General features: G+C 41.2%; 1 protein-coding gene across 1 annotated transcript in view; it reads right to left on the bottom strand.

Moving 5' to 3' along the window:
* Positions 1-26673, bottom strand: part of LOC113028026 (corticotropin-releasing factor receptor 1-like) — a 96949-nt gene extending 70276 nt beyond the window's left edge. Inside the window, exons 1-4 of the mRNA XM_026177958.1 lie at positions 25946-26673; positions 16830-16917; positions 14237-14296; positions 13748-13873 (exon numbers count right to left, since the gene is read on the bottom strand). Coding sequence (XP_026033743.1) covers positions 13748-13873; positions 14237-14296; positions 16830-16917; positions 25946-25975 — 304 coding nt within the window. The 5' untranslated portion in view covers positions 25976-26673. The remainder of the gene's footprint in view (positions 1-13747; positions 13874-14236; positions 14297-16829; positions 16918-25945) is intronic.
* Between the last annotated feature and the right edge of the window lie 386 nt (positions 26674-27059).

Here is a 27059-nt window from a genome sequence, read left to right as displayed (position 1 = left end):
GTGAGATAGACACTAAATTATCTTTTTTTTCATAGAAAATGCATAAAGCAATCATCAGTGTGAAACATGATTTATTGTTCGGTTTTTGTCCCACAGATAGTTTGAAAGATAAGGACGTGTTGAAAAGCTGCATTCTGTGGTTGCAAAAGACTTCCAGGGCTGTAAAAGTGACTGAGAAAAGCGGACCTTCGATTTGGCCTCGGCTCAGTAACTCACTTTGGATTATACTCAGGGAAAAAAGTCCATTTGGAAATTTGGGTAAGAATTCAGTGATTCAGTCAGAAATGGGAATTACACGGTGCATATGTGTGTTTCACACTCAGCTCGAGGCTTCATAATGAGACTGCATAAACCAGCTGGTGACATCTGTCTGCGGTTTGTACCTGTTTATGAAGCTCTCAGGCTACATGAAAGAGGACATGCATATTACACAAACACAATTTTTCAAAACACCAATCTCACATCTGTTGTTTTGTGTGCACATTAATGCCACATTTTAGTGTAGTACAAGTAGAAAATGTTATTAGGTAAGCTGTTATATTGAAGTGTAGTCCTGGTTTTAGTTATAATAATCTTGGTTGGAGCTGTTATAAGCTCCAATAACACGAATCTGCATTTGAACATGCAGCATCTGTAGAAATAGACAAGAGTTTTCTGGTTTTAATTCGTAGCTCGTGGGTTATTGCACAGTGATGTTTAAGCAGGAATTTGTTGCATGCAGGTAAACAATTGGGGTTGAAGGCAAAAGAAGGATTGGATTTACTGAAGTTCATTCCTAAAACCCAGAGTTATCATTTCCAACGCGTAACATACTGACGATTTGTCACATAGTGTCGATATGTTAGATGTTGGGATGACGATGTGTTGTAAAACCATAGACTGTCTCAATCTGCAGTTCCTTTAATGGCCACTTGAGGCTGTCTCCAAAATTGAGTCACACCTACAGGCTCTCATGTTAAAAGTTCAGTTTTACAGCAGAATCAGACTGGTGTATGACAGGTGACGACACGGGCAGCTACGCTGGTATACCCGGGCCCGTCTGTGGTGTTACACCTTTGGGAAGCATTATTTAATGGATTATCTTACAAATATTATGACCTGCATTGTGCTTGTGCTATACACCCATTCTCTGACAGTTTCCAGTTCATTGCAGGCTTGAGCCTTGGTGGTTCTTGGGTTATTCCCACAAATCCTAAACAGTTGAAGATGACCGTTTACAGTTATTTGATCTGATGATCTTGGAATCCAAGGTTGTCAAGAAATGGCTCAGAGAGACCTTCGTAACTTTTACAAATCTATTCCCCTTCTTAGATCTTCACTAAGTTCCTGACTAAGTTGGTCAGAGGAGTGTGCGCTGTCAAACAAATCCTTTTTATCTTATAAAGAGAACTACTAGCTGTAGCCAATCATCATGACTAACGAAAGGTTAAAAGGCCTTGGCCTTATCAAGTTAAAACACATTGTAGAACTTTTCAGCTCTCATTAAAAGGTTTAAGCGAGTATATGCATATATTTTGGCTTCTGTGGATGAGAGAAAGTGCTGAATAAATTCAGACTGGTTTGGCTAAAGGCAAAAGATCATTTGATCTAAGAGATCTAGAGGGCGCATAAGGCTGCAAGAGGTTAGACAAATAACCAGGAGCGTGTCCATTCAGGGCATTGAAAGTCATAAATAAATTTTTAAAATCAACTCTGAAGTAAACAGGGAGCCAGTGAAGACAGGCAAGCATGCATGCATCATGTTCACGTCTTTTAGTTTGTGTCAGAAGACGAGCTGCAGCTTACGGATCAACTGCAGTCTTACAACGCAGGTCCGACTAACTCCAACATATAAGGAGTTACAATAGTCCGGCTGATATGTAATAAAAGCATGGATCGCCCGTTCACAGTTTTTAAAAGATAAAAATGATTTCACCTTAGATAAAAGCCTCAGTTTGTAATTGCTGTTAAATATAACCCCCAAATCTTTGGTGTGCGACTTAATAAATGGCTCAAGACTGCTAAAATGAGAAGGTTAAAAGGTAAAAGGTAAGGTTAAAATGAGAAGTGCTGGAATTGCCATTTGGTCCAAAAATTATCACTTCAGTTTTGTTCCCATTAAAGTTAAGGAAGTTAGAGGCCATGAAGGCTTTAACTTCACTGAGACACTGAAGTAAGGGAGCACAACAGTGTCTCTTCAGTTGAAGAGAGATCTGAGTGTCATCGGTGTATAGATGGATAGAAATGTTATATTTTCTATCAGCATATAAATAGAAAATCAAATTGGTCCCAGTATAGATCCCTGGGGAACACCACAAGTAAGGGGAGCTAAAGAAGAGATAAAATCTCCAAAGCTCACAGAGAAAGTCCTGTCAGACAGGACCTGAACCACTCTAATGGCCTTGATCCGCCAATGCTCAAGTCGCGAGATCAAGATGTTGTGGTCAGCAGTATCAAAGGCAGCTGTCAGATCCAAATGCAAAAGCACAGCCGAGTCTCCTGAGTCAGTGACTAATAAAAGATTGTTAAAAACCTTTATCTGAGGTACAGTCATTACTGCAGACACAGTCAAAAACAACAGCTCAAAGAGATTAGCATGACGTTCACGCCCAAAGTGAGCATACGTAAACTTCTGACCTCAACTGTATATGATGGAGGCAATGTCAAGCATCAGATTTCAAAACATGATAAAAACTCGTCATGTTTGGAGCATTGCTCCACTTTTCACAATCTCACAGGCTTGAATTAATTTTGTGTCTGACAAAGATGGAGACCAAGATTTTATTAGAGCCATCTTGAACAGCGTGACGTGTAATAAAGTGACACGAGCGCCTTAAGGCAAACGGGTCTCGATATGGTGCAGATGCAGGGCATCAGTCACCTCTGCAATCAGGCCAAACACGTCAACCTGGGACAGAACATAACATGTATATGATTTACAGGTTACGCGACATCATCTGGATGTAGCTCAAATGTCATGTAGGCTGTAGGAAATGGACCATGATGCCATCTGATCAGCAGCACATGGTAAATACAGTCAGAGGAAAAAGGGTGAAAAAAAAGAGTTTTATATAAGATGGACCTATAAAAATCTTTCCTGGTCACAGTGCGACCTGCACAAAGATGATGAGAAAAAAACCTGTTACAAAACAGCCGCCGTTCTCATTATTTCAGTATTCATCCAAAACAGTTGGCTGTGGTAGATTTCTAAATATCCAGCCATGCCCCAGATGACAAATACATCACGAGCCACTGCTTCAGGTACAAGCACACTAGTAACTGAACCACCTCGGTTCTTTGTGGCACACGCGTTGGAAATATTCTTCAGAGATTTCGGTCCATATTGACATGACAGCATCACACAGTTGCTGCGGATTTGTTGGCTGCACATCCGTCAGGCAAAGCTCCGTTCCACCACATCCCAAAGGCGCTCTGCTGGATTGAGATCTGAGACTGCGGAGCCCATTTCAGTACAACGAACTCGCTTTGAGAATATCTCTGCTTTGTGACATCCTGCTGGAAGCAGCCATCATTAGATGGGTATACTGTGGTCATAAAGGGCATGGACATGGTCAACAACAATACTCAGGTAGGCTGCGGCGTTTAAATGATGCTCAGAGACTTGTCCCCACACATCATTGCACCAGCCAGCAGCCTGAATCATTAAGGATCTGTGCTTTGATGTTGTTTATGATGCCAGCCTACATTTTCCAGTCATCTCTTATCTATTTTTTTGTTAGCCTGTGTGAAATGTACCCTCAGTTTCCTGTTTTTAGCTCTAACATAAGTGGTAACCGGTGTGGTCTTCTGCTGCTGTAGGGTTTAACATGATGCTCTTCTGCATACCGTGGCTGTAACAAGTGGGTATGTGACTTACTCTTGCCTTCCTATCACCTCGAAGCCAACTGGCCATTCTTCTCTGACCTCTGACATTTTCACCCAGAGAACTGCTGCTCAGTGGATATTTTCTATGGAAACCCTGCTTTGTGCTGCAGATCAGCACTTTCTGAAACATTCAAACCCACAGCCACATCAAGTTACTTAAATCTCCTTTCTTCCTCATTCTGATGCTGGGTTTAAACTTTAGCAGGTCACTTTTATACAACTCAAATTTGTATAAAAATGTAGATTTAGTCTTTTTAAGCTACTGACAAAAACAACCACAAATATCTATATATATGGAATAATTAAGTGATAAATTAACAAAGGCTGTGTCTGTGGGCTATGCTGAATCTCGTGTATCCAGTCTTGGTCTCACATCTCATTTTTTCGTGTTTACAGTTAAAATGTTCGTTCCTTTAAAAGCCAACAGGAACTCATCACAATAATTTCTGTTTTGTTGTGTGTCTGCACACAAGGTGGTACAACTCCTTTGGTACGGTTTTTGGCTGAATTCCCTTTATTTTGTTAATTGTGGCTCCATGGATGACTGCAACCGAGCGTTTGCATTGTAGGGACTCAGAAAAATGACCAGCTGGACAAAAAAGCATGCATCATGACTGCTGGCATGAGCTCTTGCAGCCTTTCTTTGTGTGCGTGTGTGTGTGAAAAAAATCTAAAATTAGTATTTAAAGTGCACACATTATGCTAATTCCTAGCTGCATGTTTTCTGTTCTCTCACAGAGTAGCTTTGCATGATCTATCCACTCTCACTGACATCACACAGAGCCACGAGCAGAAAAGCAGTTTGAAACCTGAATGGTTGGCTCACTATTTTTACATACTCTGACATTATTTCTGTTTAATACAAACTTCCACAATTATAACAGTATATAAGAGAATAGGTACTCTCTACAGTGGCCACTGAGAATGAAAGGGTTAAGACTTCTGCCAGCGATTTATTCATCTGGCCTAATATAATCAGTTTGATGAATAAAAATGATGCAGTGAAAGGAACCATACATATCCGCTCCTTCTGTCTGGCTCAGCAACTTAACTCTGCGATTTGTCACCATCTAATTTTGGAAATCCAGTCAGGTACCTCAGCCCTGGATTCATAGAAGTGCTGCTATTCAGAGCAGGGACATGTTCAACCCTGCGTCACAATACATGTCGCATTTACTTCTGCGTAGTGTTTTTGTCGCCGTTGATCAGCCACACACACACACACACACACACATTCGGCTGCCTGCTCTGGGTAATCTGCTCTGAATACAGTTTTGTTCTGATCGTCTCATCCAAATGGGTCAGGACGAGGACAAGTTTGCTGCATAGCAGCCTTAATATTGTGGTTTTTGAGTCCGGTTCATGACCCGCTGTGTTATCTGTAACTGGAGCAGAGAAAAGAATCCACATCACTGCTGTAACTTCCAGTTTAAGACCCTTTTTTCTTGTCTGTAAATCTTTTCCTGGATTAGTCTCTGGCACTGGTGTTGATCTGCGGTTGAAATGTAGCCAAGATCTTTTTTTGTACCCGTAACTCAGACTAACAGGGAAGCTGACTTTTGCACTCGTGGACCTGAACTCTGGAATAATCTCCCTCTGGATCTGAGGCCAGCAGAACATCCACTCAGGCTTTTAAGTGCCCACTCAGGACTCACCGTGGCCCTCGTCCTCACCTAAAGCCACTTATTACTGCCCCAATACCACTTACTGCTCCTTCCCATGCCAAGATATACTTCACTGTGATCGCACTCAGACCTCGTTTCTTCTTTTGGTGGTTGGAAAATATGACTTATTTTCTTACATGCATTGAATTCTTTTTATTATTATTATTGTCATTCTTTAGAATCACACGAAGTGACACTTTGAACAAAATAAAAATAAAATAACAATCTTTTAGAAAAATGATCAAAGAGTGCAAAGTGGGCTTGTGCATGATTTCAGTCACATTTTGACCAACTGGGTAGTTAATTATTTTAATTTATGTACTAAAATACCCTGTAAATTTTAACAACATCTGCCAAACATTTAAAAACATTTTTTAAAAATCTGCTGCCATCTTTTAAGTAGCATTAACCCTGATTACAGATCATCTGAAACCACAAAGCGTCAAGTTTCAGATGGTGGAAACCTTTTTAAGGTGCCAGTCTGTGCTTTCATACTTGGACTCTGCTAGAGCAGCTTTGCATGATTCACAGTTCAAAGTAATCCTTATTTATATCACACTGGACCATGGTGGAGCCGTCTAACTCTTCTTCAGTGTGAAATAAACTCTTTTTTTATCTCTAAGCAAATGTTATTCTGATTGGCTGACACGCAGGTGGGTGGGGCTTCTACGATTGCGCCTATGCGCCTGATAATATTAGTGATATCTGCTCTCACTGACAATATACAAAACAACGGGGTATAAAAAACTCACTGTAACTGAGCTTAAGAGTTATTTATATATCAGGGTTAGGGTAGAAACCATAGAGATCCTTATATTACGTGTAGGGCAGGGATAGCTCAGTAGGTAGAGTGGTTGCCCCATGATCGGAAGGTTGGGGGTTCGATTCCCCTTAACAGCTACCCTGAGGTACCCCTGAGCAAGGTACCGTCCCTACACACTGCTCCCCGGGCGCCCAATGGCTGCCCACTGCTTCACTGAGTGAATGGGTTAAATGCAGAGAGCAATTTCCCCACGGGGCTCAATAAAGTACAATAATGTACAATAATAATAATAATAATAATAATAATGTGTGCATAGATTGAGTTTAGGTTTGCTGCGAGTCACATGCTTAGTTTGAAAAATAAAGAAGACAGTTTGGCTCCATTCTGCTCAAACTAAGCACATTTGTACCCTTTGCTACTTTTCTTTCTTTATCCTTTTCTTTTTGTAAAGCACAGAAAACAAGACTAACAATGAAAAAACTACAAACTTGTGTCTCTTTCGCTGTAACCCAGGCAGAGCGTGGATTCAGTCTCAAGCCTGAATAAACAGCTGTACACCCTGCAGCTTAAGCAGAGGCTCCGTAGCTGCACTGGACCTTATCGACCACAGATGGTGCAAGCTGATCTTTTTAGATCTGATATCTCTTAAACTTTGTCACAGTTACAAACCCCGAGACATTTTCCTGTCAGGCATAATCCCCAGTCGTGTCCTCTGATACAACAAGAGGCTGAAGCTCGGGACAGCGTGTTAAACAGCAGCACACAGAAACAGAAGAACTGATAGAGATCGGGGTGGCAGTAAATCTAACTACGAAATCTAGTGGAACAAATTTTTAACAGGCTGTTTAGCCTGCATCTCCACATTCTTCGGATACTATTTTGATTCACGGCCACGCCGAGTGCTCGTAAATATCAGGCAACGCTTTCCCGACGCCTCCACAAAACACCTCATTCTCTCGGCTGTAAAAGCTCCTGTAAGAAATCCAAGTCCCATTCATAACATCTTACATGTGCTCGTGGTTAAAAGAAGGCGCTTAATTTACTCCCTGGAATGTGCTGAAATTATCATTAGACACTAAACCCGTGATATATGCATGAGCGCGGGATTTGTAATTCTCCAAGGATCGCTCTGGGATAATCCTGATCTCGCTTGTCTATCTTCAGCTGGAATGATTTCATGATGGCTGGAAAAAGTGAAAAGATTTGGGGCAACAGTGATCATTAAATGAGCGCTCGGCCACATCAAAACGCACATCTTCCCGAAATCTACTAAGACCTCCAGGAAGATGAAGCTAACTGGTGCCATCACGGCTCAGTCAGTGTTTGCTTACAGGCAAATGAAAAGATCTGACCTTTATATCTAGGAGAGGAGCAACACTCGTGGCCAGAAACAGAGAGCATTTTATATCATGGCAAAATGCACTCCTCTCAGTAAAACGTACAGCAGCCACAACCTCCAGTCCACTCATTCATTATGTGGGACATGGATCTGGCCTGTGAATGCAAATTTCCCACCCTTACGTTTTTGTCGTTTAACACAATTTTTTCACTTGTCTCGTCTCATGTGTCCTGATTCGTGTCTGTGTGTGCAATTTCTATTTTCCACTTTTAAATGGTGAAAAAAAGTCCACATCTGGTTGGGGGGATGTTGGCGAGGGAGGAAATCATAGAGATGAGGATTTGCATCTCACACGTAAAAGATTTTTATACTTCATTCGTATTATTTTATACATTAATAATTAAATTAATGATATTCTACTTGCCATGAAATAAATGATTTGGTTAGAGTTAGGATACATCAGGTCCATCCTGAAGATCCTGGACTACATTTGTGTCCAAACAAAAAGATAATTTCTTTTATTATTTCAAGTTTTACTATGAGAGTTGGCTGTGTCTAGAAGCTGGAAATCCTGACAATAGATGACAAATGATAAGTTATCCATCCATTTCAGACAGACTGTCTCACTGCCTGGACACCTATAAGGAGACTTGTGTACTTGAATGGTTGGTGAGTAGTTGTGAGAAGTTGCTTGCTGTCATTGTATTGCTGCAGTTTCCTGTAGTTTCCATGGGGGAGATAAAAATGCTGGCTAACTAGCCAATGAGCTCCAGTGAAATTAAAAAAAAAATAGCAATGCAAATCAGAAATGGCTAAAGTTGATGTAAAAGCTGTGCCTCGCTGCTGAAACCACTGCGTTTCAAAACGTGTGATTTTCACAGTGATTGCAAATGTTTCTGGTTTCACAGTTTCACTGCTGCTTAGTGAGAAGTCTGCAAGTGTTTGCAGACAAGTTGCAGTGTGCTAGCTGCCAGAGCACCTGCTAGGAGCCTTTCAGTGATACCTCATATACCTCTTTGTATGTCTTGTTTTGTAGGCGAGTGGATGTAGAAGGTTGCTTCCTGTTGCTGGGTAAAATTGGTTTTCTCAGTGACAAGCGTTTATCAGGCAGTTACTGACCATTTGCTGTTCTGTGTGCTCGCCGCTTATCCAAATCACGGTAACCGTGGAGCTAGAGCCAGATGACTGTGAGAGGTGGAGTACACCCTGGACAGGTGCACGTCAAATACATAAAGAAACTATTCGGCACCTTTACACCTACAGCCAATTTAGAATCCCAAACTAACCTAACATGTATATGTTAGGTTAGTTGACTGGTGGTTTCAAACCATCTTCATCTTCTCTGTAATTACAGAGATTTTTATCATATTCAAAGCAGTTCTCTTCAACAGCATGTAAATGTGTTTGTGCTTGTTAGTGACGCTGGTATTATAAATGGATTTCCACGGTTTTCACGATGAGTCCATCAAGTGCAAAAACAAAGGCTTGTCCAGTGTTCTCGTCCTGGGGCAACAGTTACTGTCCCTCTGCAGATAAGACCACTGCTAGAGAGAGTCGATGCTGTGTTTAATTTACTATTTGCTTTTGGGTACTAAAAACTACTTTTATCAGTTCAGGAAAACATTGTGTTTTGGATAATACATTGCTCCTTATAACACAACCACCTATTATGCTTTTCCTTATTTTCCATCATATTTATACTTTTGCAAGAATGGATGCAGAATTAACCCTGTGAGCTGAAAGCTCGGGCTGCCCCATATGCTCAGTTTCAGCCAGTTTTTTCTACTTTTGGCTCTGTATGACATAAAACTACAGAGCACCAGGCACCTGCTGTTCAAACGCTTAAGGGTCAGCCAATCAGATTAAATCTGAGGTATTAAAAAAAGCTTATAGTAGATAAAATGAGGAGTAAAAAATAACTATTCATGCAAAGCTACTCAAGAATAAAATAAGTAACGTGTATGCTCTTTGATAACTGAGCTCCATCACATTTTAAATTTGTGTTTTCTGAATAAAGTTACAGTGAAGGAAAGTTTTTAGCCCTGGCCTCAGCGTTACAGCATCCCAGCGACCTGCCAGCGTCAGCTCAAAGTGGTGACTGTACGAGCCTGAATGAAAATTGAGAGTTAGAACGTCCTTAACTGATGCCTGACAGGAGTCTTTAAGGTCGCAGGGAGCATTTATCTCTCAAATCAACAACCCATTGTGCATAACGAAAGGACAGCAAACAGCTCGAGTATCTCTGCTGACCTCCGCTGTGAAAATCAGCAATCAATACTGATTAATAATGCATTCATGCTAAAAAATACACCTCAAATTATAGCACGCCGGCTTTATCTGTCGTCTGTTCTGCTCATATTATCGCAGAGAATTTAATGAAACTTAAAATCAGCATTGTGTCATCATCCTGCATCCCGAACAGCTTTCAGCTTCATCCATGAACGCTTCCTCCACTGTTGACCTTCGCTGGCATAGTCAGCTGATGGCCGGTCTTTTTTAGGCTTTTAGGCTACACTTCAATGGAGATTATGATAATCCTGAAGGTGAAATGAACCTCGCAGTGTCAAATTACCAGCGGGCCTTGCCTGAATTGCAGCGCGGCTCTCTTTCTCTCTCAAATGGATCGTCTGGATCCTGTGGGAGGTTTAGACTTTAAATTACCAAAGAAACACACAGAAACACACAGAAACACACAGAAACATGCAGGCTTTCATCTCATGAATTTAGCTATTTGTGTTTACTGTATGTCTCTGAAGGTCTGCATTACCTTCACAGTGCCGCAGTGTCCCGGCACACATCACAGGCTGCTGATCCACTTGAGGATAATTGCAGGGATGCCTATTGTTACACCCAGTAAATCATAGTTAATATTTATGAGACATGCTCTTATACAGTCTTTAAGCGCAACATTAAATAAATATAGATCCGTTTAATTATAAAACTTGTTCAATTCTTTATAACTTCCCTTAAATTGTGTACTTTATTTTATCATAAAAATATAGTGCTTCTGAAGGTATAAATTTTCATTATGCTGAATTCAATCCAAACTCCATATTTTATTCATGGACTCAAGTAGCCTTGCATGAGTTACGTTTCACAAAATCTTTTTTCTTTCTTAAATGGGGCCTTGGTGCTACTCCTCTGTATGAAACAAGCTGTTCTAGCTCCACCCCCTTTAAGACAAGTTTCTTCTGATTGGCTGAAGCCCATAAACAGAAAGGTTTGAACAGTAGGTGGAGCCGTATGCCTGAGATGACCATATTAGGGATATCCACTCTCTTCGATGTCATACAGAGCCGAGAGTAGAAAACACCGTCTGAAACTAAGCTCACGACCTCATTACTGACCTAATGTTGTTTCACCTTTACCTGTTTTAAAACTTTATATCACTGTTTGTCCCATGAAGCACTTTGCAACTTTTCCTTTGAATGGTGCTATAAAAATGCTTATTATTGTTTGAAACTATGCTCAGGTCAATGTCACGCTCAGTTAGTACATCAGGATGAGAAATGCACTTAAGAGCTAGTGGTATATTATTTCTTGCCTTTCTTTCTCTTCTCTAGATAAAGAATGCTTTGATTCATCTTGTTTATCCAGGTTACATTCAAACTTACATCTTGGAGCTATTCAACAAAGACTAGACATCGAGAAAAGGCAGCTATTCAAGCACAGAAAAATCTGCTCTGAATTGAATCTTTCAAAAGTTAAATTCATGTTAAATTTAATAAAACTTGACACTAGTTACAGACAGAGTTCACAGTGCGATGGTGCCAGGGGACGTTGTCCGTAGACGTCTACATAACCATGTTTCGTTTTTCCAACCAGAGAAGTCGCCACCTTCTAGAACTTTTTGCACGATCTGTACCACCCAGTGAGCCACTGTATTAGCTCCAAACAGCACTCAGACTGTGGAGAGTGCCAGTTTAATGACTTGAAGTAGTAGATGAGACCGTGCAGAGTCCGAGGCATCAGGAAACCTACCAATCAACTCTAGTATGCAGGTGGATACGTTTATAAAAAAGCAACTTTTTCAGAGTTGTTATGAGGACCATCACGCAATAAAGATGCTTGTTTCTGCTGTAAAGTTGGACATTTTGACACGCTTACTCGCTGTTGGAGCCTTCCTCAAGTGGTCATTAATGGAACTGTGGTTCTTTTTGGCTTCATTTTTAAGCTCCAGAGGTTTCCTATTGTCTTTTACATACAGTCTGTGCCAACAGCCACACAAACAAGAACAGGAGTGGCCCGCATTACTAGCTGTTCCACATATTTTTGTGTCTGCCTCCAGGTGACATTAGATGGCTCCAGTAAGCAGACATGGATTTTTACCAATGCCCTGCCACGCCTGGTCTATAGCGCAGAAGTGTTATTGGTAGCACTGCTGATGTTTAAGAGACTGAAGCATGAGCATTTACGTCAATTTTAGGATTTTTCACATCACGCAGAAGCAAAATTTCCTCATTGATTCAAGAAATTGGGAAACTTCAGTGGCACCTGTGTTATTATTTGGGTGGGTATCCAACGGTGCAGGTCCTGCTGTCATACTTTGAATAGCAAAAAAAGGCACAAAAAGCACAAAGCCTCATGATTCAAACTATAAAACCCTTCAGGATGTAAGACTAAAGGTCCTGGGCACACAACACAAGGGAACACACATGTCAAATCACTACGTGCTGCAGACTATTTTCACTGCAAAATGCTTTGCAAGCTTTCAATATGTGTGAATGCTAAAGGGTCTTTGGTCAAGCTGAAAACACTGTGACCTTGTTTGCACTAGAAATGCCTTCACTGCGGTGATAAAATATCCAATAAAGTGTTAAAAACAAGTGATTATGGCTGAAGTTAGTGGCGAAAGGGTCTCTGAGAAAACAAGTCACAACTTCAAAACAAGTACAAATGCAGCGCACGTACACATTTTTCTTTGTCATTTATGACAGAAAGCTGAATATACTTGTGGTTTGTGGTTTTTTGTAGCAGAAAATTAGCAATTTTAAACATGCAACATTGAGTTTTAAGAAGATAATAGCAAGTATTCTCACACTATCTGGGAAAAAAATGATCCTGCAGGGAAAATAACTAAACGGTTTCACGATCTTAGTCTCTGATTGTTGCTGAAGCCTAGCTTCACATTTTTGAGGCTTCACTGTTTAAATAAGGGCTCTGTACCCTTAAATTGCTGAAAAAAATCTTTGAAGATACATTAGGAATGCTGCGAGGGCTCCATTCCTCTGAGTGGTGCGAGTTTGACTGACAGCTCCCAAAGGGCCACAACATAAACAACCTCCTAACTCATAAGTTAAGGGCAAACAGTGTTTTATCTGCACTTAGAGTTTGACCTTAGAAGAAACTTTTTTAAGGATGAGCTGAAGAATAGTTTGGCAGAAACATGAGCCACCTCTTCTATCTGATTTAGACACATAAATAAAGTCACTTCTAGGAGCCAGGCTTCGGTTTTTTTGTGGAAATATATGAAGACTAATTTTTCTCCTGTTCCTCGATGTTTCCATTGTTTGAACCCCTCCTTTTTTATTTAATCCCGCCTGTCTCTCTTGCTACTGTCAAAAAGCCTTTTAAATTATAACAATAGTTTATATGCAAATGGGCCACAAAGTAAATTGTAGTTTCATTTTTTAGCGTTTTATTAATTTTCCAAGATGAAAAAAAAAAAGAAACAACACAATCAATTGTCGAGAGTCCCGGAGAGTTAATAGGCTTAAGCGTCTCAGACAGCGGTGATTTATCTTTAGATTTTCTCTCTGCGTTTCTTTTTTTTGGAATCATTTGAGTCCTCATACAAAAGCATCATTTTTCACAGCGGGTGCTCGCCTCGCCTCGCCTCGTTATGTTTTGTTTTGAGCTTTGACACTTCATGGTGTGTTATCTGCACTTGTGTACACTTTTTTTTTCTCTTTTCTGCGTCTTTTGCTAATTTGTATGCTCATGCTAATTTCTGTATAAACAATTACGCAAACAGGGTTTGCCCAAGGGGACGTTGAGTGTGGGGGTAGGGCGAAGCAGGGTGCAGGGATCGTATTAAATCATGTTTTGAATCAGTTGTGTCTGGGTTTGCTTTTTTCTGCAGGCAGGCGGGCAGGAGGTGACAGCTTATTGACTTACTGGTGGTGTTGTACCGGACGCCGTAAAACATCTCAGGACAGGGTCGCGCCACCAGCTGCCCCGCGCTGCTCCTGGGCCAGCAGGTGCCGATCCCATCGATGGAGGTTTCACAGTAGATTCCTGAGCCTGAAGCGCGGGGACAGAAAAGCGTCAGACACGGACGTGCACGCATTCCCGTCATGTTTCATAACCGCATATAGATGTCATGAAATCCAGATAATGCTCCAAAGATCCTGGCAACAAATATGGTATCAGAATGAGCTGTTTGTGTACACAGGATTTAATGATTACTCCTGTGCTTTGCCGAGCTGAACGTCGTCTCCTGTGGCACTACGCCACGTCTATTTCCAGCATTGTTTTCCTCTTTGATGTTAGTCCTTTATAATCTGAGTTCCAATCAAACTTGCTTTCCCCTTGCGGGGTATCTAACAACAACTCAGCTCTGCAGTAAGTGTGCGGGGAATCGGTTTCACACGCGTCTCAACTCACCGCTCCACTGGCTTGTGGCGTTACTCAGGGTTTGGTTCCAGGTGGCGGCCAGGGACTGCACTGCAACCCAGAGAGAAACAGCTTCATCAATAACCTCAATCATTGTTTGCTCAGTTTAGAAGAGGCAATGAAAATCTCATTAGATTCAGCTTAACAGCTACAAAGGGTGAGCACGAAAGGGCAACGGTAAACACTGATGACAGACCTTTCCTCCAGCAATAAGGGGACGGTAGCAGCAAATATGAATCCAGACATGCCCCGAGGGTCAGACTATTACTTCTGTAATAACTCAAGAGGAATTAGATAAGAAGGATCCGGAGATAAGGACGTTCTGCAGGGGGAAAGGTGACACTTAATTTTAATGCTTTCATTTGAGGTTTCCAAACCACTTTTCACACCCACGTGTGGCAAGAAAATGAATGAAACAAAGTAAAATATGAAAAGTGCATAAAAGCTGCCACTGGTCATTTGTTCAAATGCATAAAAGGATTTTGTTTTACATTTTTAAAAGCAGGGTAGCTTTAACCGTTTAAAGGTTACAGGCTGACGTACTGTGAGGGAAATAATAATCTCCTGCTGATCCCCGGCTGAATGAACAAGTTCTAATTTTTTGTTAGTTTTATTTTAATGATGAATCCTGAATGAAATCCTGAAAAAACACACATATTATATAAAAGTTATAAATAGATTTGCATGATATGACTTGGCTAGGCCACTGTATGACTTCTTTAGCTGCCCCTTTGTTGCCTTGGTGATATTGTCTTGCTGGAAAACCCATTTTCCGACCTTTATGATTCTGGATGAGGGAAGGTTCTCATCCAGGATTTTACGGTACACGGCCCTCTCGACGTGTTGAAGTCGTTCCATACCCTTAACAGAATGACAGCCCCAAAGCATAACGTTTCCACCTCCATGCTTGACTGTGTGGATGGTGCTCTTTGGGTCATACTCTGCATTTCTCAAACACGGCGGGTCGACCAGAAAAGCTAAAAGTGGATTTGGGTGTCATCTGATCACAGCTTCAAGATTTCTGTCCATTACGCCGTGGTGTAATTTCACAGATTCTTTCACAAATAAAGGCAGATGGCTTTGTTGGGGATTTTATGCACCCTTGGGACAGAAAACAGGTGAATTTAAAGGTTCAGAAATATGTCCCAGTACTTTTGTTTCGATCAGGGATGTCAAACGCAGGGCCCAGAGGGTCGAGTGGGACTTTGGAAGACTTTGGAAGGTGAAGTTTAAAAACAAAATGTACCAGTTTTCCAGATGTGAAGCTGTGATGTAAGTATTATTAGAGTGTAATAGAGTGTAGCTGCTTAGTAGTTGAGTGTATTCTTGCTTACTTACATAAAATCACACATTAACCTCTCAGGCTGGTGTCAGAATTTACTTCTCTTTCTTTGCATATGGAAAATAGGAAATTTGAACAGGTTAACATATGATTTACTGCTTGGGCCCATTTGATTTCACCTGTGTCTGTCACCCGTGAACTGAAAATTAGATAATCAACAGGCAAAACTCCTGTTTCTGCAACCAAAGAGTCGATGCTTGCAATTAAAAAAAGATTTGCATGAACGTAACTATCATATCCAAACTAAATTTTATTGCATTTAACTAAATATAAATGCGACATGTGACATATGGATGTGACGCAAGTTTTGCATGCCACTGAGTTGAATCTCGAGGCCTGGGACTAAAAATGTAACACATGTCTCCATTGGCCAAGATTGGAGCGACAGCTTGCCAAAATCCATAGTTCATAAATAGCAGAAGCATAAGACAGAAAGTAACTGTGTAGTCATGTTATGTTAACACATTTTTTTAAACAAACAAAAAAACACTGTTTCTACAGGGAACAGAGTCGACTTAATGAGAAATTCTTCTCATTACTATTTCTGTTTCTGTGGTTTGCCCCCATTAAAAGAAACCCATATAATTCCAGTTAAGAATGCGATCTTTTATTGGTTTAATAATTTTATAGCTTAATAAACTGGATATTTTTGGGTTTTGGACTGTTGACATCAGATAATGAGTCATGAACATTTTTATTTAAATAACGTCTTAACAGATTTACCAAAACAAATAAAGATAATTAAAAATAATAATTTAATTTCCTTTGCAGATAATTTCTGATGAATTATGAAGCAAATGAAATCGGTTCAGCTGAGCAGGGTGACAGCATGATAACAGAGCGTTATCATTACTCTGTTAAGAGCTACCTGGAATGATTTTATGACTGTATCCTGGGGCAAATAACAAGAACATCATTCCTGTGCATTTGTGCGTGCTTGTGTGAGTCCTCTGGGTGTGCTGCAGAGGTCTGCGAGGAAACGGAATAGTAGGAAAATAACGGTTTTCTAATATCCACAAGGGGGGAAGTTGTGACTGAGGATGAGGGTTTGACATTTAGTGGTTATGGCCATGAAATGGAAAAGACTGAAAATCAATTCAATCTCAAGTGTACTAACAGTGGGGCAGCTAGAACAAACTGGCTGGACAGTACTGGGAAATGAGCGCCTTTTAAAAGCTTGTAACAGCTGCTGTAGCCGTGCTGCTGTAATAAAAATCCAGCTGATGTTTGTCCAGAACTTACACGAGACGTTCCCCGACAGCATGAGCAGAGCTTCACATGTCAGATCTGCTAACGAGGCTGATGGCAGGAGGCTCATGATGGCGCACACCTGCAAACAGAGGAAAGTCACAGAGGTCAATCAAATACGTCCTGCTCTTTCAGTCTGACACGCACACATTAAACATACAACTTTATTCGTGATTGAGAAGATTTTATTGGGCATGCTTTGGCGAATTGTGATGTAACTTGGGAGACATGGCATGACCGCCTTGCCTCTGATAGCCTTCGGAGTGACTGCTATGTTAAGAACCTTCCATAAAAATTCAAAGGATGCAACACTTAGACGGAGGGCTTTGACTCAATGCCCTCTCCACTCCCAGCATCAACAACGAGCAGCACGAGCTAACGGCGTCTTATCTCATCTGACAAACATCAACATCACAACACATCTGGCAATCCTGTTCTGCCACATCCAAGTCGACTTTGTTACCATTAAGGCCACATAATACTCTGTAATATCAGCTGGTGTAGTACTTTTTTATAAAGACGGGTGTGGATGTGGACATCAGGCCCGAGTGAAACAGATTTCGTAGTTTCGTGATATGAAGCTCTGCACCTTCCCACAAACTCAGGTCCGGAGGTCTGCCTCCCTGAGAAAGTGTAGACTAGCCTAGTTTTACTAGCTTGCAACAGGAGTGAGAAGTTCTAAACCCAATTTTAAGTTTAAAATGTGATTTAAGATTTTAACCATCTCTGTCGAGCCAAGCCGTTAGCCATCCTTTTCCCGATGTAGGCAGAAACATACTGCTGGTTGCTACCCCAACCAATCACAGCAGATGGCCCCGCCCCTCCCTGTGCCTGGTTCTGCCGGAGGTTTCTTCCTGTTAAAAGAGTTTTTTCTTCCCACTGTCGCCAAAGGTCTTGCTCATAGGCGGTCATATGATTGTTGGGTTTTTCTCTGTATGTATTATTGTAGGGTCGACCTTACAATATAAAGTGCCTTGAGGCGACTGTTGCTGTGATTTGACACTGTGTAAATAAAACTGAATTCAATTAAATTACTGGTAAAAAGTTTGAACCAACTATGAACCTGGACTGAAGTAAGACACAAATAGAGTCACTGTAAAGCAAATCCAAGAGAGCAGCATAATCAGTGAAAACATCCACACAAAGTTCACTCCGTGTACAAAGACTATTTTTATCAGTCCTCCAATGACAGCAAGACACTGTGAGTATGAGCTTTTGATATATTTGTTTTTGGGGTTTCTTACTCATCCTAGATTTTCTTTTCTGATAAAAAAAAAAGATGACTTTAACATTTCTCATGATCAAGTTTTCCGTTGCTATAAAGTCTTGGGAGGACGTCAAGCAGGCGGCCAAGTAACAACAAACGGTCAGCCAACAATGATTCAGTGTTTAAAGGCTGGCTGGAACCACATAGTTCACATAAGAAATGTGGAAATATATTTCCCACACTTCCACTGTCTTTTTGGTCCAACAAAACAAAACAAAAGCGAAAACGTATATTTGTGTCCTTTTCCTCAGCAGGTAGCTGCGTGCTAATGTCAGTGAAAGGACAGCCTTTACGTCACAGAAGCACTCGCATCACTCTGAAAGCTTTTGTGGATGAAAAGTAAAACGACATTGCAGTGAAATGCAAATTGTGCCTGGGTGATAATAAGTGTCTGTCAGCTGCAAAGAGCTCTTCTTCACATCTGATCAAGGACAGACACTCAGCACAGCAGCTCCAGTGCTGAGGAGGAGGATGCAAAGAATGAAAGACCCGCGGTACCAGCATCCGGCTAGCTTCACTCCAAGGAAATTGATAAGCTTGCTGCTGGTTATATAGTGGAGATGCTACCAATATGAACTCGATATGCAGCGAGGTGATGTCAGTTCGGTCAGGATAACCAAAGTGTGCAAACTTTTGTGCCAAAGTTCAACAAAAGCACAAAAAAGTTGCCGTTCTCAGCAGGTGATTCTGTAATATGAAGTATTACTAACAGTTAAAAGAAGTAATCTTAACAGAGCTGGGAAAAAGTTTTTACCTCAAATTTTAAATTTTAGACTAAATACAAATGCAGTTTTAACATAACGAGTCTGTTTTAAAGGGAAAGAAGCTACACAAACAGAGCTGGTCCAGTGTAAAGGAAAAAAAAGATAATTCTTGATTCGTCGCTCACTGTATGATTAACTGCATTTTTTTTTTGGAGGTTGAGTTTCATTTCATGAGCCACACACAGGCCTGATTACTGCCAGACCTGTTGAATCAAGAAACCACTTAAACAGAAGCTGCCCGACAAAAGTGCGGCACATCATACGATGATCTAAAGAAACAGCTGAGAAACAACATCACTGATATCTGTCAGTCCGTAAAGGGTTGCAAAGCCATTTCTAAGGTACTCCAGTGAACCACAGTGAGAGCCCTCACACAGTTTTAGGAAAATACTCTTTGGACTGACGAGACAAAGGCTGAACTTTCAATTCTGTTGCATTGGCGTAAAACTAACAAGAAGATCATACCAACGGTCAAACATGGTGGTGGAAGTGTGATGGCCTGGAGCTGTTTGCTGCTTCAGGACTTCGATATGTAACAGAACAGTGATCCACTCTTTGAGCACTCTGAATGACTCGAAATAGTGAAGGTTTTAGAGTAGCCTGGTCAAAAGTCTTAAAAATCAGATCAAGATGCTCTGGTATGGCTCATGCTGGAAAACCCTCCAATGTGGCTTAATTAAAAGAATTCTCCAAAGAAGAGGGAGCCAAAATTCCTCCACAGTGCTGTGAAAGTCTCATTGCCAGTTATCGCACATGCTTGATTGGAGTTCTTGCCAAAACTGAGACGAGCAGTTATTATGTTTAGGAAGCAGCTGTTCTTTCACACAGGTGTGGTAGGTTTGTATTAAATTGGGTTATTTGTGTCTAATATTGAGATTTGTGTGATGATTTGAAATATATAAGGTGACAAATATGCAACAATCTAAGAAATCAGGAAGGAGAAAAACACTTTTTTACAGGATTGTATGTAACAAGTTCCTTAAGACTTGTCATTAGATCCAATCAGAAAAAACAACTGGACTTTAGGGATCAAACATGCTTGTGTATCATTAGCTTGTGTGAGTTCACCCTAAACGTGGGTTCCTTTATGAACATTTTATTGTGTCTTACAACTGCCTGAACACAAGAGCCAGAAGCCTGGAGGAAAGCAGCTGTATTCGATGCATTAGGAATGAGAGCAGGTGGTCTTTTTAAAACAAAATCATATCAGTGTGGAAGACCTTTATGGTATTTGTGTATTGTTTTAAAAATCAGTAACTGCCTTCTGTCCCTCGAGTGGATGATGCATAAATTAACAGCTGCAAATGCCCCCAAAATTTGGAGCATTTCATCATCTGCACTCATAGCCCACTAATCTTGTGTTCACTGATACGAAGAAATGACTTCTTAAAGACTTTTGATGCTAAATTTAAAGTCTTTCTGTTACTGGATCGCGCTACTATCAGCCTTTTTTCAGCTATGCAGGAGGTGAAAACACTGAATAATGCAGATTTTTCTTTAAAACTACAGACTCTGGGTCTCAAGAGACGACAGTTGATAACAGCATTAGATAACATCTGCTCTATTCCGGGACGGAGAACAGGAGAACCTGTATTTATGGCTTTGTTAAATGCCAGCACAGTGGAATTCAGTGGTTGGATTAATATTTCATCCAAACACAACTGAAATCCCTTCGTCCTGGACCAGTGACTCGACTGGAAAGCATCCAAATAATGAAGGCTGGCGACACAACAAGAAAAAAAAATAGTTCTGCACCAGTGACATCTAACAGCTGATTCACTGCTGAATTCACAGCATCTGTCAGCACCCTTCTACACGCGGCGGAAGAGACACAAACTGTAAAATATCATTAGTTTTGATTTTGTTCAGCCTCTCAGAGTGACCCCAAACTCTGTTACATCTCCGCCCAGCTGTCCTTGAGCATACAGGCTGATCCCTGCGGATCCAAGAGGCTGGCTACAATTACCTGTGAAGCCAATGCTTCATTTCCTCCGTAAATAAAACATCCCCATTAATAATACAGCACCTGAAACGTTAAACATTTCACCCGTCTTCAGAGAGAAAAATGGAGGAAAGGGTGCTTTAAATTCATCAAAAATCCTCACTTTTTTTCCTGTATCAAAAGCACATTCATACCTGCTGGTCACAGCAGCGTCAAGCATTCACACTGTATGAAGTCACATCATATAAAATGCTAGAGCGGCCCAGATTTCACGGAAGGTTTTTCTGGGTCGCTTGCTGTGTCTGTTTCATGCTCAGTGAGTCCTGGGCAGGTATCAGGGTGCAGAGACCGACCATCCACCTCCTTCCATTTAATTACAAACTGACACACGATGTAAACAGCAGGATTTTTTCAAATCAAAATGAAAGAAATACTCAGAGTTTAAACTTTGTTTTCTGTAACATCACAGTTTCATGATTAATTTCTTTAACTGGAGAAGAAATTCTAATGACTCGCTAGAAATACAGGGCAGCAAAAAGTCATCTTTTGCCATGAATGCATATGAACCGTTTTAGCTTCTGTTAATTTCTCTAGAAAATTATATTTGGTCTTGAAAGAGTTTAGAAACACTCTTAAGTGGCCTTTACCGTACGCACTCACCTGTGTGTAAATGTCACACTGCTTCTGGCCCACACCTCGTATGTCATGTGTGCATGTTTTCCACGTTTTATGTGTGATTTAACCGCGTCAAATCGTTGAGGTTCATGTAAAGGACAGGCTTGGGTCATTAGTCCCAAACACCTGGTGTGAAATGTTCATCCAAAGTTCAGGGAAAGGACGCAGGTTCAGGATGAAGGAATGAGTATCCCAAACAAAAAAAAGATTGGCTTGGTGGATTTTTGCACACTGTAAACAAGAAGCAAAAAAAAAAAAAAAAAAGAAACAATAAGAGTGGGCAGAAAAGAAGCAGGACTACCAACTAATACACAGGAAGGTGAAACAAGCAAGTGTGGAGAAAACAATCATAAAACGTGGGGAAAAAAGACAAAGACAGGAAGACCAACACATAAAAAACTTTCCAAAATAAAACAGGAAGTGGCAATAAGTCTGGCACAAGAAACATCAAAGACAAACACGGAACTAAAAGAGGAAAAGGTGAACACTAAGCAGTAGTCCTTAGGCATTAATGAGAAAGACATGCAAAGTAATGCCAGCTTTGACACACAGAGGGCGCTACAGAAGACGGTTCAGTCACTGACTGATTTAAAGCCTTGATTTGTCATCTGGGATCAACATCACTTTGTTTTTTGCATTCAGAAGTGGCCATATTTCCACTGTGGGTTGGACGCTGTTTATGCATCTATAAACTGTGCAGGTGCAACAGACGAGTAAAACCAAAACTGGAGCACAGACTTGTTGTTTACCTCACAGGAAGCGTTATTATTAGAACAATAATAATTTGTTATTTCATAATTTTAAAAAGTCTCCAAAACCACAAAACTTAGTCACGAGGTCAATTTCAGTGACTGAAATTATCAGACATGATGCCACAAAGGCCAAAGGCAGCCACCAGTCAAGCGGGAAAAATGTGTATTCCCTGACCAGCTGATGAGTTGCTGCTGGACTTTGGGGAATTGCTGGGAAATTGATTATTCAGCACTCATCTGCACAGGCTTGGAGACGGACAGTGACCCTCTGGTAACCTCTGGTCTGTTTCCCTTACAATAAAGTTGGACCTTTGAACTTGAACATTGTCTGTTTGCAGTTTGTGCTGCTTTTGTCTCTTTTTTTGTTTTCTTTTTGCAGCTTGGGTACTGGTGTGCAGCGCGCCTTTGCAGGCAAGTTGGCATCTTCTATGCAAACTACAGGGAACCACTACAATCCTCCAGCAATCATAAACAAGAAGCCCCCGGTTTGCAACCAAAAATATACCTTTTTCCCCATCAGTGGTGGCTATATCACATCTAACATGGTAGACAACTCCTGAGCAATGTCTGTATGATGTCACATGGAAAACTTCCATAGAGACTGACTCACTTTTGGACCGTGCCTCAAGTGGTCACTAGAGGAATTGCAGTTTAAATTTTTTATTTTTTATTTTTGCCAATAAAATGCATCTTTACAAGTAATAAACTTAATACAGAATCAGGATGATACTATATCATGACAAAGATGACAAAGCCTCCTTGTTTTAAGTATTTTTACTATTAAATGGGTGGCTACCCTGCCTGTAGTCCAGCTGCCACAGAACAAGAGGCAGGGTTCACTGTGGACAGGTGCATATTGGAAAAAATCCCAAAAGCAGTATTTCAGTACCATATGCATGAAAGAGTATACCGCCAGTGATGTACTGATGTTTCAGAAGCATTTATTTTACTCTATCAGATACTGAACTGAAAAAAACCCCAAAAGAAAAAAATAAAACAAACAAATCTCCACTTCTTGTTTGAATCACATGATCCACATCACATGAGGACACTGCATAAAAACAGTGGAGGAAGAGGCTTCCCAAGTGGGCACGCTCGGGATGGATGCCTGAGGACGGGCACAAAGCTGCTGATCCCAGACTTTCCTGGGTCCCATGTGCCATTTAATGCCTCTTTTCATGCATATACGGATCATAATAAAGTCTTTCTTTTTTACAGCTTACAGTCCTCTTGCCCTTTTTTTTTTAAATTTGAGATTGTATCTACATAAAAACAATCTACTGCTATGGCATACAGTCTATTCAGAATGATTCACAGTTGCTCTTGCCAACAAAGTGACGGATCAATGCCTCCAGTATTTACTCTAATTCAGTTTTTAATCCTTTTCCTTTTAATTTAGAGAATCAGTTTGGCTGCATTTACAGCTGAAAACCGTCTCCACTTTTAAAGGGTCCTCCGGCATGGATCTGCTGCAGAGTCGTAAACCAGCTTTCGACTGAGATTTATTAACCAGCATGAGGAAAAATGCTGAAGCGGGAAAAAACAGATGCAGGTTTGAGGTGTGGTTCACCTGCGAAATGTCACTCTGCTCGAACGTTCCTGCTGCTCGCTCAAACGTGACTGAACGAGGCAGCTCTGGCACGAGAATGATAAAAATCTATTCAAAATAAAAGCAGGTGGAGACACTGTTTGTGTATATGAACAATGGCACAGCATAATGTGGAATCTATTGTTTTTATTATGAAGAACACGCAGTGATAAGGGTGTCGCCACATACAGGTAACTACAATAACCGTAACGTTTAAATCTCTGGATCGTGTTTGTATTTCACGTGATGCAGTGTTTCGCAAACTTCGGTCTCTCTCCATTTCTCGATACTTGTAAGTATCCACAAATGAGACAAAACACAGTAAACAAAGCAGTGAAATAGCTATTATCATTCTACTTATAAAGACATCATAATTATGTCATCACTTTGAATTATTTAGTAAAGATCTGTCATTGTGAAACTTACACCTGCTGAAGGGCGCTCAGTAGAGCCTTAACTGTAAGAGGATACCTGGTTTGAAGCTCCTGATTGGCTGCTGATTTTCTGTGGAAAGCTTGTAGGTTCTACCCAACCAACAACCTGCTCTGGAGAAAAACTGAGTGGAACTGGTGCCAAATGTGCAGTTCCTCTAATCCTCACAGACTCCCATATGGAAATGTTTAACATTAACTGATTTAAAAGCATGTTTACATCAGAATTAGCTGATGAATCAGCACTCCATACTTTTATTCAAATATGGTAACTCGTGCTTCCAAAAACCTGAATACATAGTTTCAGCCAAAACGCTAATGCGGAAGCTTTAATATGCATCCCATCTTTTATATACAGTCTTTGGTTCTCCCTACACTCCTCACAGTCCAAACACATGAGTAGATTTGTGACATCGCTCTGTGATGGCATCCTGTTCAAGGTGTGCTTGCCAACAGCTTCCTACTCAAACTCAGATGGGTATCTAAAAGTGGTGACATATATTAAAATAGATTTTAAGAGAAGTTACAGCCACCCAGCTTTGCATCTAAATGTGATCGGCTCCATCTATAATTCAGTGCAAACAATGCAATAATGCAGACATTAATCTGATTTAGGTGAGTGTGCAAAGGCACCACTACGCAAATACTTCACTCCTTAACTGTATAAAATGTTGCACGCATGACTTTTACTTTCCACACCGTTAAATGGCCCCATTTCCAGCACAGAAATCCACGCACCTTAAAGCTGCACACAGTCCGGTGTTTGTTCTTTTATGACCTCAGTAGACATTCAGTACGCGAGCTGCTGTGAGTGTGGGGTCTTAAATCACAACAATGGGGACGCGAATAGAAAGCAGGGGGATTTTAAAAAAGGGCTCACGGGATTCTTGACTATTCTTAGTGCAGCAGCACTTTGCACAATGGGCAGGAGGTGGATGAAATAATTCACCTCGGGCATCTACAACATCAGCAAGTGAGTGCAACAAATCACATGTCCCTATTCTTGCCTCAGCTCGCTCTCCATTTTGCTACGAAGGGGTCACAGCATGAGTGATATCAGATCTCAGCGTTATGGGGCTGGAGAAATTTCAACATCACCGCGCTCGCTTTTCTTGTTCGATATTAAAGGAGTGCACTTGCTGCATTAAAACACCCAGTTTCATCTCAGAAATGTGTCCCAGATCCGCTTTTTGCCCCTTTTCTTCACCAGTGCTTGAGCTCCGGTTTCAGAGGGTATGGAATCGTGCCATTGGGATCGTTTTTCTCATGCCACCTTAACCCAAAGTCCTGGTTCAAGTTTCAGTGTTTACAAGTAAAAACGCACCGGCACGCTTCAGCAAAGCTTCAGCGCTTAGTTAAAGTCATAGGATGCAAAGTGCTATAACTATATATTTACACATAAAAGAGAGAGAGAGAGAGATTATTGTCCTTGTTAAAACATTTTAGTTCAGACAAACTCGGATTCTCGTCCCTTTAATGAAAATTGATTTAAAATAGCAATCTGAGACAGAGACAATATCCAAACCCGACATCTGGATGGGGGGGTAGTGTTAAAGCCTTCACACCAAGACTGTGCTCAACTGCAATCAGCGATAACAGCACAGATTTCCCCGAGCTGTTATTAGGACGTTTTAATTAAATGTCCAAAGGCGAGAAGACGAAGCGGAGGCGCAAAAAGACGCAGAACTTACCCCCAGCAGATAAAAGCATTTGCGACGCATTTCCAGGCCTTTTATTTTTCACATAATTTCCATGTGTGGAACTAAATGTCTTCTTGTTACTTCACTGAAGTATTTTATCCTTGTTACTGGGAGTGGAAAAAGTCCCAGCAGCGCAGTTTTCTGATGGTGTTGACTGAACTGTACCCAGAAAAAAAAATACAACCGCGTGGCTAGGCCGGGTGTAGATGTCCGGGTAATGTCAGAGGTTAGACACTGTCAGGATCATTTAATGAGGAGCTGCGGAGCTGGGGTGTAGCAGCCTGTCACCTCTCTGGTAGGGTCGGTTTCCCGTGAAATCGCTGCCTCCGTGAACAGGACCGGAATCCAGACAAACACTGTCGCACCTTTAAAGCTGCCCACGAACTAAAACTCCTTTTCCACGCATGGTTTCACGTCAGGTTTCCCCGAGCTACAGCCTAACGTCCGCCCGGCTTCCCATCCAGCTTCTGACTCCTGCGCGGAGCCGCCGCGGTGGTGCACAGCGTCCCCACAACGCCCCCACGTTGTGCCACTTTGTCGAGTGTATCCAGTGTGACTGAGGAATAACTCGATTCCTCTGCGTGGAGTTAATTATGCAATGACTGCCCGTGTTCCAGACCCTAATCTTTAATCCCCCGCGCAATCTAGACGTCACTGCTGCGAGAAAGTTAAAAGCAGACGAGCCCGGGGTGAGCTGCTTGTGAAAGGCTCCGCGCGCATCGCTGTGCTCTTATCAAGCATCCAGGAGAAGGGAACCCTTTTATCATGTGCCCCCGTTTCCAGACGAATTAGTGCCAGAGCGCAGAGTCAACAGATTTCGCTGTGAGCCAAGATCGACAGATGGCTCCCAGTGTGTCAATAAAGTTAAGCATCCCCGGGGATCTTTTTAAATACAACTCAGTACAAATGAGCGTCAAAATCACTGTAAATAAAATCTCAGTGGGAATGAATTTGCGACTCCAGCAATTAAAATAATTACAAATAATCTTAATATTAAAGTTCTCATTAGTGTGCGTGGGGCGTCCCAGAGAGGTTAGAGGATAAGAAAAAAAATGCTTATTATTATTATTATTATTATTAGTCAGTATTACTCTGAATAGATCTC

This window comes from Astatotilapia calliptera, chromosome 8 (genome assembly GCF_900246225.1).
Source record: "Astatotilapia calliptera chromosome 8, fAstCal1.2, whole genome shotgun sequence".
In the NCBI taxonomy this organism is placed as follows: domain Eukaryota; kingdom Metazoa; phylum Chordata; class Actinopteri; order Cichliformes; family Cichlidae; genus Astatotilapia; species Astatotilapia calliptera.
The sequence above is the reverse complement of the archived record's forward strand: the minus strand, read 5'-3'. Positions and strand labels throughout refer to the sequence as shown.